General features: G+C 40.5%; 2 protein-coding genes across 5 annotated transcripts in view; both read right to left on the reverse strand.

Moving 5' to 3' along the window:
* Positions 1-11,955, reverse strand: part of LOC124066365 (endonuclease V-like) — a 54,770-nt gene extending 42,815 nt beyond the window's left edge. The window contains exons 1-7 of one of the 3 annotated variants that reach the window (XM_046402727.1): positions 11,790-11,955; positions 10,754-10,925; positions 8,744-8,878; positions 6,920-6,959; positions 5,564-5,676; positions 1,007-1,075; positions 680-808 (exon numbers count right to left, since the gene is read on the reverse strand). In XM_046402727.1, coding sequence (XP_046258683.1) covers positions 680-808; positions 1,007-1,075; positions 5,564-5,676; positions 6,920-6,959; positions 8,744-8,878; positions 10,754-10,925; positions 11,790-11,839 — 708 coding nt within the window. In that variant the 5' untranslated portion in view covers positions 11,840-11,955. The remainder of the gene's footprint in view (positions 1-679; positions 809-1,006; positions 1,076-5,563; positions 5,677-6,919; positions 6,960-8,743; positions 8,879-10,753; positions 10,926-11,789) is intronic. The other 2 variants (XM_046402711.1, XM_046402719.1) reach the window with 2 other exon arrangements.
* A 1,849-nt stretch (positions 11,956-13,804) lies between these two features.
* si:dkey-237i9.1 (SEC14-like protein 1) overlaps positions 13,805-17,457 on the reverse strand; it is a 30,453-nt gene continuing 26,800 nt past the window's right edge. For both annotated transcript variants that reach the window (XM_046402747.1, XM_046402741.1), the window contains exon 16: positions 13,805-16,777. In XM_046402747.1, coding sequence (XP_046258703.1) covers positions 16,672-16,777 — 106 coding nt within the window. In that variant the 3' untranslated portion in view covers positions 13,805-16,671. The remainder of the gene's footprint in view (positions 16,778-17,457) is intronic.

Here is a 17,457-nt window from a genome sequence, read left to right on the forward strand (position 1 = left end):
AAATGAAACAAATCTGTAAGCAAACTGATGTCATCCAAAAACATAAACTAAGATACTCCAGGCCGTATCTTTACAGAGCCGCACACTTCCAATGAAGTATCTGAGGTAAAGTGGACCATAATGTTAATGTGGTAGGCGATTAAGAAGAGGTAATGGAAGAATATATTACATTATTGAGCAGGTGATGTTACACACACAAAGGACGTTCACCTGGGCAGTGAGCTGCACGAAGACCTGTTGGAGATAACCACAGGAATGTCTGGAGCTGACCCGCTAAAATACTCTCAGCAAACATGCATCTCATTGATGTAACAACAGCAAGGGATTAGTACGGTATTATTGTCTTTCCTTCATTTCTACTGGAATTTGAAAAACCCCATAAATAAAAGCATCCATCCCTATTTTGGATGCATACATTGCTGTCTCTATTTTTAAAAGTCTCCCAGGCCGCGCTGCTGAAAGACTCCACACAGCATGACGCTCATACCTCCTCCTTCACAGCAGGCGATGAACAATGCTCACTCTAACGCATCTGAAGAGTTTGTTTGTTTCATCTGATCACTGAATCTCTTGCTCTGCCTTTATTATTATTATTTTTTTTTTTACAGGAGAGGCTTCGCTGTGGCCGCTCTGCCACACAGTCCAGAGTGTGTGAGTGTGTGTGTGTGTGTGTGTGTACCTGTCTGATCGGCTCTGGCACACGGTAGCGGCAGCAGGAGTGCGTGAGGCGAACAGCTGTGTCCACACTGATCTTGTGGCCAATGGACACGTACACGGGCTTGGAGCTCTTGTCGGAGCTTCGTAATGCCTGGACACAAACACAGACATCTTTGTGTTTAACTTCGGCACGTTCCCCTCTCACTGCGATTGATCTCGTCATCCTGAATTTGTCGAGTTTGACTTTTAGTGGGAGGGCGTTCTTTGAAGTGAGCAGCAACGAAGCAACACCTTTGTTAAAAGTATCTGTTTCTATTTTGCGTGTGTGTGTGTGTGTCCTCTGCCGCACCTTTCCGAGCACTTTGCCTGAGGCGGCTGCGAGTGGGAAGCTGTCTCCTCCTTTTTGCAGAGCAGCTATCTGCAGAGGCGAACAAACAGAAATCAAAGTTAAAAGAAGATGCCAGGATACCAAAACAAACAGCAGCACACACTTATTCTTTAAACTCTGCGTGACTTGACTTTCATGATTGTATATTTGGAGCTATATTTCAAAAGTCGAGATTTAGAAGAAACCACAGATTTTTTTTTGGATTTTTTTTTCTTTGGTGGACAGTAAATTAAATTCTTGATTGACAAAATATAAATAATGTTATAACAATATCTGCCGTCTTCATGTTTAAATCTTGTCTTCCAAATAAGGTATATCTGAATGACATTATATGGTGCATGGATAGAAAGGAAAAACAGCCGTTTGTGTGTTTTATCGAGATGAAGCTTTAGGATGGTACAAGCTCACTGAACTCAGCTAACCATTTTATTTTGAAGAAATTTATCACCCGGTAGGTCAGAACAAACAACAAACACTATGGTAGGTGATTTGATCAGTGCCTTTGATCTGTCAGAGATAAACAACTTCTTGTTTTTGTTTCTGAAGAAATGTTGGAAAAAAAAAAAACAAAACGTCAAAACATTTGACATGCTTTATACTCTAAAGCCTCTAGAGGGACAGAGATCAGGTCACTCACATTTAAACTCAAACTGATATGTGCTGATCCAGCTGTATGTTGCAGGACGGGTATCAGCTGATCAAAAGTCTAACCCTGTCTGTCCTGTGTTTTATCCACCTCGGCCCGCCACGCTCTCCTGTACGACGGCAGGGCTCTGCAGGCGAAGGAAAGGCCACGTGTGAAAACCTCTGCTCTTTTGCATCACTTCAGTTTCAGAGGTCACATTCTCCCATCAAAATTTTCATTTTTGTCGCAATAATTAAAGCATAATAGTTTTGAGTCAGGGCATTGAGTGTTTGGATTAAGTACCTTGAAAAACAGGGTGCGCCATATTCAGCCAGTCTACGGTCCTTAATTCAGTGTGTCATTTAATCAACATTTTTGGAAAATATATTGAATCAGACACTGAATCAAATATCAATATCAAAGCACTCAGATCAAGGTTAAGAAGCAAAAAACATGATCAGGAAATCCCTAAGGATATTATGTCATTTTAGTACACAAAAGGAACATCCAGTGTTTACTGGGCCTAGAAAGATGAGGGTTAAGAAGCAGTGCATGACTTCTTGTTAACATTTAATCTGTTCAATACAAAGTTACCGTTCAAGCTAATTAAATCAAACCTTCATAATGAAAACAAAGCAAAACAAAACAAAAAAAACCTACAGAAGTAATCCTTTTGGGATACTCTAATCCTACTAGAGCCTGCAAATTATGGCTGATGGTTTCCTGTTTGTCCAGCATTAGCATCCCACAATCCAGCAAAAGTCAAATCACTCTGGTAAGATACTCGTACGTGTGGTTAGTGGGTGAACTCAAGGCAACTGCATTTTAAGAAGACCTCTTTATTTGTGATACAAACTAAAGTTTTGGTCTAATAGTCAGTGCAAAGTCAGATGTAGAGATGTGGGCCGTTGTTGACAGTTGCGCTGTGTGGTTGCGGGCCAGAGCGATGAAGGGAGCTTAGCCTCCATGATGGATGGGGTGTCTGCTCTACTATGACTGATTACAGCAAGCAGCCAGCAGGGAGAAAGGAGGAGCCGCACAGGGCCTCCGATCCCAGCTGGGAAGAGGCCAGCGGAGTGTATGTATGTGTATGTGTGTGTGTGTGTGTGTGTGCGTGTGTGTGTGTGTGCGTGTGTGGGGCTTGGCTTCTATGAAGTGAGAGCAGGCCTGAAGCCAGAACAGCAGAAAGACAGACCAAGTCATCAATAACACACTAGTTTGAGTTACAGCCTGGCTATCAGTGAGACAGAAAGAGAGAGACAAAGAGTGGGAAAAGAAAAAAAGATGAGATGGGAGGAAAATAAGTGCGAGGGAGAAAGGAGAAGGAGTAGGAGAGGAAGAGCGATACACCAGAGGTGAAGAGAGACAGGAAGGGAAGACAGAGGACGTACAATCTGAAGGACACTGAGCAGCGAGGAACTTCAACAAGGATAGAGTTTTCCCAAAGTGTTTTGAGGACAAATAGGAAAAAAAGAAACTTTTTTCTCCCCTCTGATCCTTCTTGTTTTGTCTCAGATAAAAACTGTACTCCCTTGCCTCTCTTCACGCAGAGATGTTACATTTACATCAGCATTCAGCTACAAGTTAAAATAGAGCTGCTGAGCAGAGCAGAGATGGGCTGTTTTGTTTTTGCCACTTCAAACAGGTACATGTGCCATTTAATGGACACAGAGGCTGTTGAGGGGCCTGTAAATAGTCTCTTACTAAGTTCCTTACTTCCAGTGAAGGGAAACCTTAATGCTTCAGCACACCAAGACATTTTGGACAATGCTGTCCTTCCAGCTTTGTGGCAACAGTTTGGGGAAGGACCTTTTCTATTCCAGCATGACTGTGTCCCAGTGCACAAAGCAAAATCCATAAAGACATGGTTGGATGAGTTTGGTGTGGAAGAACCTGACTGGCCTACTCAGAGCCCTGAGCTCAACCCCATCCAACACCTTTGGGATGAACTGGAACAGAGATTGTGAGCCAGGTCCATAAAAAAAAATATACACAAACTTGTGGTAAGCCTTCCCAGAAGAGTGGAAGCTGTTATAGCTGCAAAGCTGTCTGTGTATTTAAAAAGCCAAGTCATTAAAGTCCCTGTTGATGTAATGGTCAGGTGCTCCAATACTTTTGTCCATATAGTGTACATAAACACCTTTACTCTTGAGGAATACACATGTCATTACAGCAACTGAGAGAAAGTTCTCTCTCTTATTAGAGACACCTGTAAGAGTACATATTGGTGTTTTGAAATCTCTGTGTTTTTAGAAACTCTTTTTGGCATCTAAGTTAGTATGGCAGTTTTTGCTTGTCAGTGGTACGTGCCATGTGCATGTATATCCAGTATGAGCTAATCTTATTTCTTAACATCTAATTTCCAGAAATTTGGTCAGGAACCTGATATGGCTGGTGTTTCAAAGATTATTTCACAGCTAATTTCCCACCAAGTGCTCATACGCCAGAACTGGTGTTGACTTGAGGCATCGCAATTCTGTGCGTGCCTGTAGACAAATTAAACAGAGCCCCAGAGAGTGACAATTATATCAGTATGGACAAGGGGGGAGTTCTAAAATTTCATCCACAAAAACTGATCCAAAGCTTGGAGCTTGAGTCCAAAGAAGCAGCAGTGGGCGTGTAATGCAGACGCTACCTGATACTTAAAATGAACATGTAAAAGCCACTGGGAGTTTGGCACAGAGATGACATCAGTAGATAGGCGAGACTTTATCCTCAGAGGTGACCATGGTCTGTGTAAACATGGAGATCAGGTTCCTCCCCACAGCAGAGACAAAGCAACATCTTCTGACGCCAAAGCCACTAGCACTAATTGAGGGAGATGGATACACTACTATAGAGAATTGAATTAGCATGTTACACTACTACATGAAGACCATTGGGGTTATATGCAGAGAGTCTTTTGCCTGCTAATTGAGTTAGCAGTGGATCGGATGATCGCTAGATTCTTCCAAGCTGGTTCCCTTTGAAACATCTGAGCAGCACTTGTCATCACCATTACAGGAAATGCCCATCACTGCTCTTCCCCAGATCAACATTACCTACTAAGAACGTGCAAGATGATAATTTCCTCAGAGAAAGCACTTGAGGTCAGTTTTTATCTTTGTCACCTCAGAACAGAACACCGGGTTCCAACCTTTTCTATCGTTTCTATCAGTGTGTTTGTGTTAGTTTGTTTCAGGTTATGTACTCCAATCGCTGGAGATCTTATTTTAAACCATTTACCAGAAGGATGACAAACACATTAACAGGATACATTTAAATGTATCTGCTCATCAGCTACCCAAATCTTCAACTTCTCATATCAAAGCTCAAAGCAGCAGACATCAGAACTTTCACTTTGAGAGGAAAATTTACTCTGTTTATCCTCTTTCTTCAGAGTTGGGCCAGATGCATGTTCATCAGGCAGATTTAACTTCAACTTGTTTTGATTTTTTCCATATCAGGTCATTGAGGCTCCAGACTAAAACAAAGTGAGCATTTGCATATTAATGAAATCCAGTTTTTGCTGTCCCACAGGTATACTATGACCAATAGGTTTTTGCTCCAGCATGATCTGTATTCAAAAAGTCACATTAGCATTAGCTACACAAGAAGGCCTTGGCTTGCAATAAAAGTCACACTGTCAAAACAGCATACACACACACACACACACACACACACACACACACACGTAATTGAAGATTCTGTCCTTTGCTTTGTCCTTCTGACATTTCTTTGGTGTTTTTTTTTTAAGAATGCAGTTTGGGTAATAAACAGAAAAAAGTGATATGAACTTAACTTGAATAATTAATCTATTGTCTCTTGTCAAAAGTGGCAGTTCTTTTATACGTGGCAAGAAAGAACACAAAATCTTTTACATTAAAGTTTTGATTACCTAAACTTTGTCTCACCTGTGACTGGTGTTCTTCATTCTTGTACACACCTTGCACCTGCAGCAGGTTCTTGGCCACACCCACACATGGCAGACCTGACAGAACTCCGAGATGACAAGCCAGGCCAAATTCTGCAAGGTCCAAACAGTGACAAAGTCAAAGTTAGACTGAAAGGTAGATCTCAACCCAGCAATCTTGACCTCATGTGATATAATAAATACATGTTTTGTAATTGCATGATAAAAGCCTAACACACAAAAGAAAAAAATGGCTGAGCCTTTTTTTCTAAGAGACAAGAGAGTTGGTAGAATTTATCCAATTGTCCTACACAGCTTGTAGGGCTCACTTTGAACTCCTCTCATTAAGTACAGAGTTGGAGTTAACAAGGCTAACCTAGCTTAGCATAAAGACTGGAAGCAGGCAGAGACAATCAACTTGGTTCAGTCCAACTTTGAGAAAAACCCTCCTACCAAAACCCCTGAAGTGGCTAATTAAGATTTTGTATTTTATTTGTTTTATCTATTCATAAACGAAAATGTGGAAAAAGCAATTTGTGGTTTCAGGGGGAGTTACCAGTGTGCAGTCTTTTCTTGGTCTTTATGCTAAGCTAGGCCAGCCACTTCCTGACTCCAGCTCCATACCTGCGTTTCGTTGCATTGTACTTGTACATGTGTAATGACAGTAAAATTGAATCTAATCTAATCTAATCTAAAATACCCGACGCATTCACACATGATTAAAATCGATCTTCTCATATTTCTCTCAGAAAGAAAACACATACATACATTTCCCAAAATATTGAACTATTCCTTCCTTGAGGACTGCTAACTAGTCCTTAATTTAATTAATAATTAACTTTAATTAACAGCTTAGGTTATTGTTAACACAAAGTAGTTGATCTGGGCTGTTTATCCCTTAGGTTAGTCCTACACCTTGGAATAATGGGTGAACACTCTTTTTCTTACTCATTTTCTTCTTGTTCTGCTGACATTTCATGAATGAAACATAATGCCACACAAAGATGGAACTTGGTCGTTATTGATAGTAATGGAGTAATGTACCAGGAAGCTGTATTATTGATTACTACTACTATTTATTGCTTACTATTGTGCATGCTGGTTCACTGTGACTGTCACTGAGACACTTAAAAGAACAGAGTTGTCAATGATGTTATGATGTCCACCTTCATTTTTTCCTGCTCTGATTAGTCAAAATGTTTGCTGTTCAACCAGAGCATTATATCTGCACCTTGCTTACCAGGAAACGTAGAAATGGTAGTTGTATAACAGATCTACTGCATTTTCAGGTCTGTCACTGAACACATCCTGCTGAGAATAAAACAGAAAAAGCAGAACGTAAACCATCTTGGCTTACCTCTGTAGTGGAAGAGACCATTCCCATCCACAAACACCACCTGTTGAGAGGGCACACAGCACAAACTGAAAACAAACTGAAATCAATTTCCCTGCTGTGAGCTATGGCCGTTAAACACTCATTTTGAAAACATCATCATAGTGAGTAAAATATATATTTCTAAACATCTGATGTGTTCTGGGTTTGAACTGTTCAGCATGTTTTCAAGTTAAAATTTTTCCAAGGCTCTAGGCCTTTTGTGCTGCAGACATTTTAACATGTCATGGAAGGAAAAGCACAGCTGTAACAAATAGCGTGAATCGTGGCAGGTCACACATTTCAATGAAGCAGAAGAATCGTTATTGGTATCAGGTCCAAATGTGCTATTCCTGATACATCATCTTAAAATACCTGGTGCGAAACTTTTGTCCTCCTTATCTATGACCCCAGCTGCTACCACAGTTCAATACAATATCAGACAGACAGTGAGATAAGTGCATAAGGTGACTCTATAGCCATATTTCAGCATCAGTCACTGAGAATACCTAGTTTCAAAAGCTGGAGATAAAGGGAGCAGTGACTGCACCTGTCTAGGGCTGAATGCCAGTAAAAGTAAAACTATGTGTGTGCCTGTGATGGGTCAAAGTGTATATGTCTGTGTTTCTGCACACTTGCGTGCATGGTGACAGGGACAAAGAGTGGGAGGAAGCGAAGGAGGTGTGTGGGCTGCGACAAACAGAAGTATGTGGGTGAGGATGAATATGAGGCAACTTTTTGAGAAACTGAGAAGGAAAAGAGAAGAGCTTTGTGACAGTAGCTGCAATTTCTTCAGTGGGTGCTAATGTGCATTAAGTAAACAAGCCCAATGAAGTCAGTAAAGTCAATCTATTTGTAACTCTTTCTAAAAGTCTACACATCTCCTCAGTTCATCGCAGATACCTCAAAAATTACTGGTCAAAATCCATGGTCTCATATGTGCTGTATGTTTAAGGCTAGCATTGCAAGCCAAAACTCTAAAGTTAGCATGTAACCTCAGCATGGTTAAGTATGTTTTAAAATATGTTAGCATGATATTAAGTAATACTGATTCTATTGTGTAACCATGTCAGCACGCCAGTGTCGGCATTGCGGTCGAGCCTTGGTGCACCAGAAGCTAACAAAGTACATCTAAGCTGAAAGAAGTCTGACAACAGAGCCTGACAAGCTGAGAGTGAGATGTCTTATTATGGCCTCTGTTTAATGAATTGTCTTGACATACAATAGTTAACAACATATTGCCACACTTAGGCTAATAGCATTAGCAACATGACATTTGGGATATTAAAGCTTAGCATAAAGACTGGATGCAAATGCAAACAGCCACTTATCACTTAGTATGACTTACTTTAAGGGAAATCATGTACTGTAACTTTGCAGGCTTCTCTGTTGTTAGATACATCCAGTGAGAACAAATCACTTGTTTTTTACACTTTTGGTCTGATATACAGTGTTAATTAGTGAGCTTTAGAGTTTTCATAGGCATCTCAACTTTGCACAAAGCCAGACTAGCTTCCCCTCCTTCCAGTCTTTATGCTAAGCTAGGCTAAGCATCCAACCATCCATCCAACCATCCTTACTCCAGCTCTTTGCTCATAGATACGAAAGTGGTATCGATGTCTTTATCTGATTCTTGGATGCTAAGCAGCATCTTTGCAAGAGTGTTTACAATTTTGAATGAAAGACTACTTGTATTTATTTGAGGTACTCCTCTCTAGCAAGCTTGTCACTTATTTCGTGATGTTTTTTTTTATGAAATACCGAATATAAACCTATGAATGCTTGCATGTTGCGTGTGCAGAAGCTGACCTGAGGCATAAGTTTGGGCTGCTTCCTCTCCAGCCGCTGCAGAGCATCCAGGAGGAAGGGGGTTTCTCTGAAAGCCAGGAAGCCAGCTATGTAGGGGGCCGTCAGGGTCACCATCTGACTGTCCTCATACAGAACCTGGGGAATGGAGACGGGACACTGTTGCTTTATAATTCATGACCTTTTTCAGGGCTACGAGGTGGTTGAATGGTTATAGACTCTGGTGATCAAAAAGTTGTAAATTTGCTTAAAAACAGTATCAGTTTGCTATCCTAACACCACTGAGTTTGGATAAGTACATCAGTGCAGAGATCCGGTGCTGCACACTTCGGACAAATGCATCTGCCCCAGTGTATATGTAAGAGCAAGCCCACAGACCCACACAAGCTGTGCAAGATAATCACTAGCATCCCCCATCTGGCCTAAACTGAAACATCTGTTACTTCTTGTTGATTTCAGACTGTGAACATGTACTGAGCATCAGACACTCTACACTATTTAGGTTACCTGTTTAAAATCAAATTATATGTGTCTGAAAGCTTCAGCATACACCCGCTGCTCTATAAATCTAATGTCCTGTGTTCACCTCGGAGACGTTGATAGTCTAATTTTTGGTTTTATGGTGGTGCCTTACTGTCTGCTGCAATGTCCTTATGATCATCATAGAACTATACTTCTTTCTGTACAACCAATCAAACTAGTACACTTTAAACATGCTCCTTTTGACATGATTTTTGACAGCAAGAAATTTTTTTGACTGCAGTGACCTTCATCGCCCTCTGCTAAACAAAGGTGATAATGCATTGCTGAATGTTAGACCTTAAAGTATTTTTCAAGTGTGTTGAGCTACTGTTTCAGACTAGCTTTTCAAAATGCAAAGTGTACAATAAAACCACCACAGCAATGAACACACTGTGCATCATGTTAGCGGTATTACTTAATGTCACACAATGGCCTTAGGTGGCAGTGCTGGATTAAATTGAAAGCAAGCAGGGAACATAATCCCTTTATTGGACAGAACATTTCATTAGCCTTGTCGGGTCCATGTATCAACAACATACAGTGACAAATATTATTAATTGCAAAGTCTTATATAATGAAAAGTGATGATGCCAGCAGCACATGTTAACGCACAGATAAATAGCAGGAGCGAGGAATACTTGTGGAAGGGTGTACAAACAAGAAAATGAAATGAAAATTGGTACTGCCAAGGTCTTGTCTTTAACAACAGCTGGTTTAACAAGACTCAACCTTGAGCCGTATTATATATTAAACCTCACCTCTCCTGTGTATTAAGAATAATTTTTATGCTTGGCGAGTCCATTTTAGTGCTTGACTTGACTTGAAAAATTTAGCTGGATTAGATCACACATTACGCCACTTTTATGGTAAAGATGATTAAAATTCAGCACACTTCTGAGAGGACACACAGGTCAAGCGATTACAGGGCCATCTTACAAAATCAGTCAATAACATTCAAAAACCCCTAGTACTGAACTAATTCCATACATAACAGGTAAATTTGGAATATGACAGATTTTAATGTTGCGTGTCCTTTTGTGATTCCTGTAAAAATGCAAGTAATGAAGAAAAGAGAAGGATGCAACAGCTCTGAGAAAAATAGCTGATCCCTGGTACTCAACAGTACTGCTGGACACTTCTCTCTAACCATCCCCTGGGAATATCAAATAACAAGGAGACACCGGACATCAAAAACCAATACTTTTAGGGGTCGGATATACATGAAATTCATAAAACTAATGGTAGGATCACCAGACAGGCAGCAAACAAATTAAATATCTGATTTGGCAATCATTAAGTACATCACAGAGTCTGATTTTCATTGTATCTGGCATCATGATACATAAGATTTTTTTCATTATACATGTTCAAAACGTTCTGTGATTGTCTTTCTTATCGCTGCTGTTCCCACTTGTCACCACTAGAGGTTGACAGCTCACCCATTGCCTAGTTCATCTGTAATTGATAGGTGCAGTGAGGGGGACAGCTCACCTCCAGGTCGGGGTAGCTGAGCACCACAAGCTGGGCGCAGGCGTTCACATCATCCCCTTTGATGAAGGAGAGGTCCACTCCTCCGACTCTCTCCAGGCCTGAGAAGCCTGGACTCCTCTGCCAATCCTCGGTGTCCTCCTCCACCACCTGCTGTCTGAGACGGGCCTGTTCACTGCACAGAAAACACACTACAGAGTGTAACAGTGCAATCACAGGGCACAAGCTAGAACAATTACTCAACAATCACATGAGAAATACTTAATGCCAGAACACTGTTCACAAGTAGGCAATCTGTCATCCCATCAGCAAAACCCTGCTAACACTCTAATGGTGACTGACATGTTTATAACATTTAGTTTGGATTCTGCAATTACACACAATAAAGAAGTTATGTCTTTTAAGGCTGGCCATGTTTCTACATAAGAATACAATATTTAAAAATTTGTTTAGAAAAAATAAACTTAAGGATTTGAAAATTTTAGAATCAAACATATGATATGGCTTAAAAAAAAAGACTTAAAAATAATTTTAAAAATGCAGCAAAGCTAGAATCAGAGAATCTTTGTGAATGACTAATTGTTTCAGCAGGTTCATGGTTTCATATTTTCCAGTGTGTACAATCTCATCTGCACAGTAGGAACACAGCTGTATTCACAGACCTTGGATTGTGTGGACTAGAATTTTGAAGTTATATGTAGGTTGAGAGTGTTTCTACCCGGGGCTTTGCATGTCAACACACACTGTGTTCTGCTGGAGATGGCAAGCAGCATAAGGACATGAAATGGAATCATGGTGGCCACTGGCCTTGCCAACAGACAAACTCAGATCAATTGCTGCCAGAGAGTTCCAACCACACAGAGACACAACTGTGGCAACACACGCCAGCACATTACAGACCTCTACGTTGTGTTTTTCTTTTGTTTTGTTTTACAAAGCTCCTTGTGTAGGTTAGCAAACGACAACAGGGCTACACTGAGGAGTGTATGTAGTGTACTGAATAGTTCGGGTACGTGAATTGTAAGAGAAGCGTTCTGACCTCTCCCACTGCTTCACCACATCTTCTGCAGGAGGAACGGACATCTGCATCAACCCGGGGAAGGATTTTTAAGGAAAGAAAATCAGCTGACATAAGTAACGTGAACACCAGCGCTATTAAATCCCTGCTTTACTTCCGTGTACAGACGTCACTGTGAGGGCGGAGACTGCGTCTGGAGTAATGTTATGTGGGTAAATTCTGACCTCTAGTGGCCTACATGGTAAATTAGTCTGATGGACAGTGTCGCTTCATGCATTATTTTGTCCTGACGCTGGAGCTCGAAATAAAATATACCCCTGTTCATCGTATTCCTGCTAAGTTTATGGACATTGATACCGTTTATAACTTTTGTAAACAACATAGAAACAATTTTTTATTAGATTCTCATCTTTATTGAAGCTGATAACTTGATTATTCTTTATTCTATATTTTTATTCACAAACAGAAATCTATTCCAAAGTTTTTGCCTTTTTTTCAATAACTGAAATAGCAACAAAAAGTGTAATATAGTAGTGATTATGAAACTTTTTTCGTGCTGAAAGTAATGCCAGGGCACAAATAGATATGACTAGAATATGATCTGATAACAGGACTGATTTGTGATTTGAAAAAAAAAAAGTGAAACTACAGCGATGTGACACTATGACCACAAAAATACAGAGATGGATGATTATTCTGTTTGAGCAAAGATAATATCTGGTCACATTTGAGGCGATAATCTGCATACTCTACAGGTAGGCAAGGTATGCTTGTCAAAGGGCAAGTATGCTAAGAAAAATAAAGTAAAATACATATTTTAGCTGGGACTGTCAAGGTAGCCTAATGGTCAAGATGTATACTGTATAACCATAATGCCTTCGGTTTGAGTCAAGTCGAGAACCTTTGTTGCATGTGTTGATTTTTCTCCCCACATTTCCTGCCCATCCTCACACTAACAAATAAAGGCAAAAACCTTGAAATACTCAGGGTTCTGTTCTTGGATTCTTGCACTTATTTTTTTTTTATTTTATCTCATGGCCAGTTGTGGAATTTATTTGTACTGCCATTTGATTAATAATGATCCTGTGGAGACGGTTGATCAGACCAGTATAAGAAAATTAGAGCTTAGCCTGAGTTCTGCAAAAAACATAAACATAAAAAAAAAATCAAAACTTCAAACACTGAAATTCTGAAAAAAAAAACAAAAAAAAAACAAAACAGTGTTACAGGATAACTGGTCAAACTCCACATATAGTTTCAATCAGATAACAGTATTTTTTCACAACTGTTTGATCATAATGTTTGACATCCAGTAATCTGGAATTTTTTTTCTTTTTATCAGCAGCTCTGCCTTTCTCCCCCTACACATGGTAACACTGTCAAGACCTGACCTTCACCAGAACTGACAGTACCTAAAAGGAAAATTTAGGCTGAAAAACACCTATTTGCAATAAGGAGATTCAGGTGAGTGAGGACAGGCACATTAACAGTTTTCAACCATTTAAATGTTTAGATCATCCATCCATCCATTTTCTATACCGCTTATCTGTCAGGGTCGCGGGGGAGCTGGAGCCTATCCCAGCTGACTACGGGCGAGAGGCGGGGTTCACCCTGGACTGGTCGCCAGTCAATCGCAGGGCCAACACACAAAGACAGACAACCACACACTCTCACACTCACACCTAGGGGCAATTTAGAGTAGCCAATTAACCTAATGTGCATGTTTTTTGGTATTGTGGGAGGAAGCCGGAGAACCCGGAGAAAACCCACGCAGGCACAGGGAGAACATGCAAACTCCACATAGAAGGGCCCAGAATGGGATTCGAACCTGGAACCCTCTTGCTGTGAGGCGACAGTGCTAACCACTGCACCACCGTGCTGCCTGTTTAGATCATGTGGACAATAAAATTTTTGCCATGTTTGGCAATTAAATGAATTTGATATATCATTTTAGGACTGTGTCAATGTGCTTCACTTCATCCATAAGTGGAAACGAAACATGAAAAACTTAAATGAATGTGAGACAAGCACACGTATTTTCTCATAATTCAAGTTTAATGTTTTCCAAAAATGTAAAGGCGCCATATTCTCATTAATTCAAACATGTACTTATTACATAATTCCTCACATCAAGGTAAAGAGAAGATATGCAACAATGTCAAAAGAAAGCAGAGAGAGATAGAAATGTGTTGAACGGACAAGACAAACAGTTATAGCCCTCATTTGTCATGAGATCTTGATGAAAACTGCACACGCTGTAAGAGCTAATGTCACAGAGGCAGGAAACAGCAGACCATGGAAGTTTTCTGATGTTTGTAACACTGAATTTAAGCAGAAATAAAACAAAACCTCAGAGTACACTTCTTTCTGCCTATGGCTTCAATGAAGGTCCACATCGATTTCTAATATACACACAATGAAAAGTTACTGAAAGCAAAACTGGAGTGTACAAGTGACAAAGAGTAGATTGAGAAAGAAAAAAGTAAAAAGAGTAGTTAGGTGTGGAACTGATGTTATCTGTTTGATCATCAGAAACCACTGAGGAAATGTTGGGGTAACCAGGTGAAGGAAGGCATGGTCCTAGACATGCTTCAGACAGTGAGAAAAGGCTGAGCAGAGAAACCAAGCTGCCGTCAGGGGCAGAGGGAGTGTTTGCACACATTTTACAGGCATATCTTTCATCCCCACCCACTTCTAATATTCACTCTTTTACACCATCATACACACTTAATAGCCCACAATATTTGTAGGTCCTTTTTCTCAGTAAAGCATTTCATGTTATTGCAGCCAATGACATATCGTTAGCACAAGTTAACCCTTGACCTTTCATGTATATTTAAAAACAAAAAGTCTCATGTATCAAAAACAAGATACAGTGCCAGTATTTTCAGGACTCTTCATTCCAAGGTGAAAGTCTCTGTCTTATGCGATTTTTCTTTTGTGCGGTCAGCTGCACTCGATAACCATGGCAACAGCACACAATGACTCCTGGCAATGGCGACCATTTCTGCCCTCTAAGTAAAGTCATCAATTCTTATTAACTAAATAAACTGTATTACAAAAACTGTTGCATGGATGTGTTGCATTTAGAAATGTTCATTCAACTCACAGTCACTCATCTACTACACTGGTGCCCTTGAAAACAGCAGGTTTGTTTCTAATTGATGCTTACAAAGGCTAAAATGGTATTTATTGACACATGACTCTTAAAATGGCTATATCTTAATTGTTATATAATAGATCTGTAAACCCAGTCATCACATGAACATGCAGTAACACCACACTGCTTCACCCCATCAAGTACTCATCTCCAAAAAAAAAAAGAAAAAGTAAACCCCAACCAACACTAGTTCATGTACAGTATCAATAAGTCTACTGCTGTGCCACCAAAATGATAATCACACACAAAGTAACATTCACCCCTAATGCACACTGAAATCTACATTACTCTGAAAAACAAGTAGAGAATGTTGGTGGTTCTACCCAGTTACATCACAACCAAATCCAAATTCAGGCATTTCATTGGTTGGCAAGCACTAGCCAATCAGTAGCACATTCACAAATCAGTAACAAGGCCTCTCCTTAATGACTTGAGTTCTTCAATCTCACAGATGCTGGATAAAAAGCAAACTTACGGTCCTCACTGCAAGTAAATAAATGCGCCCAGGAGAAAATCTGACAACTTACTCGTTTTTTTTTTGCTAACAGGATTATAACTGAGACACAAAGTGATGATGTCGGTGCCACAGAATTTAGCAGTTTTTACTGGCTCAGTTTTTGTCTGTCTGCTGTTTGTACACAACGTATGACAAAAAAGGTCATCTGCAATCAGCACCCATGACCCTCTGCGTACATTTCAGTGATAAATAGAAATATTTTGCACAGTAGAAAGTCAAACTCGTGTTATTGCTTCTAGCGGATTACTTCGCCAAGAGTCAGACCTAGGTCAAATATTCAGATGCTTTTCAAGGTGTAACAGACTCCTCCGGACACAGATGGGTGGGATTTGCCATATAAGATGACAAAATGAGTGACAGAAAGCTCACACAGCTACGGGAAAATATCCAAGAGTCATTTTCCCCATCAACTGACAACTTTGCTTACGTCACCCTCATTGTCATGATTGAGTAAGCTCCACCCAATCAGTAGCTCAGTGCAGTTTGCAAAACTAATTATTTGCAGGTGATATTTGACCCAGGTCTATTTAAGAGTTCACACCACCCACACACACTTGACTTATAAACAATTCACCAGATTGAACAAAACCCTCTGGTAATATGGCAAGCACTGAATTTTTGCATGTCATCAAACATGCATGTGTTTATGTGTGTGGTGGCATCTGCATGTAACAGCACATCCAGTATTTTAGCGAGCGCACAAGAATGAGGTATGCGTCGTCTCAGTACTGCGTACGTTGGTGTGGATGTAAATGCATATATGTAACAGCGCCTCCAGTGTCTTCATTCAGTCCCGTTGCTTCCAGGACGAGAAGAATATTGCTTCTTTCAGCTTCCAGTGCCACAAAGGCACTGCAATTCATCTCCCGACCTTTAACTTTGCCACCCTGCACGAGACACGACACAAACAAACAATCTGCTAATGTTCTGATTCAAACTGCTGCCCAGCAGAGATGCCAGGCACAAAAAATATATGACCTTTGTGCAAAAATCAGCCCTTTAATTTGTACACACAGTCTGTTTTTTTCTTTTTGCCTCAGATTATTTTAAATTTCTTTGTCTCCTGTTTGTGCATGCTTCAGTTCCACAGAGACTGGCTGTGCAATAGGAACAGAGTCCAAAGATGACGAAAGGGCAGGAGGAGAGTTGGCTTCGGTGTTGACCGTAAGGGCAGTGGGGAGGGGAGGGGGAGTTTGTGGGGGGCTGAAGTCCTCAGCTTCCAATTTCTACCTGGAGATCATCGAGCTGGACTGCGATTGGCTGGAGGATGTGGTGGCTGCGCTGAGCTGAGAGAAGCCGCTGTGGCTCGACTCCAGGCTGGTCATCGATCCCCTGAAGTAGAGACAGAGATCCAGAGTGACAGTCTGCAGCTAACTTTACATGTATGCAACACCAGAGCGACCACAGTGTGCCAGTGACTAACTCAGTACATCGTATGTGTGCTACTCGTGCTCATGATGCAGAACCATGCAGCCAGATCAAAGCTACAAGAGGGAGACTGATTCACTCTGTGTGCCAAACAAGGCTCAGGCTCCACCTTAGGCTGCAGTATCAGACAGTATCAGACAGATAAGATTCAAGTGTGACGGGACATCCAAAGGCCAAATACTTTGCTATGGGGGAAGAAGTTCACCATGTCATGTTGAGAGCAGAAGCAGGTCCACCCTCAGGTCTCATGTACAAAACCAGAAAAGCCTTTGCTGTTATAATGTAAGCAGTTTGGACGTGTTTTTAATCAATTAAATATGTAGGTTTTTTGGTGTTTACATTTAATATAAAGACCATAGGAAAGATTTAAGGTTAAGTAAGCAGTATGAGACCATATTCTGTAAAATACAACAGTAGGGCTCTACAGTGAATACAAGCATTTTGCATATCACAGTGTGCAGATGTGAAACATTACTAGGTCACACTGGTACAAATGACTGACATTTGACACTGTTATAATCAACTATATTACCAGCTGGCAGCTTTTCTTCATTTGCAATCAATTTTCTTTAAATTCTGTGCCT

This window comes from Scatophagus argus, chromosome 2, assembly GCF_020382885.2.
Source record: "Scatophagus argus isolate fScaArg1 chromosome 2, fScaArg1.pri, whole genome shotgun sequence".
Classification (NCBI taxonomy): Eukaryota; Metazoa; Chordata; class Actinopteri; family Scatophagidae; genus Scatophagus; species Scatophagus argus.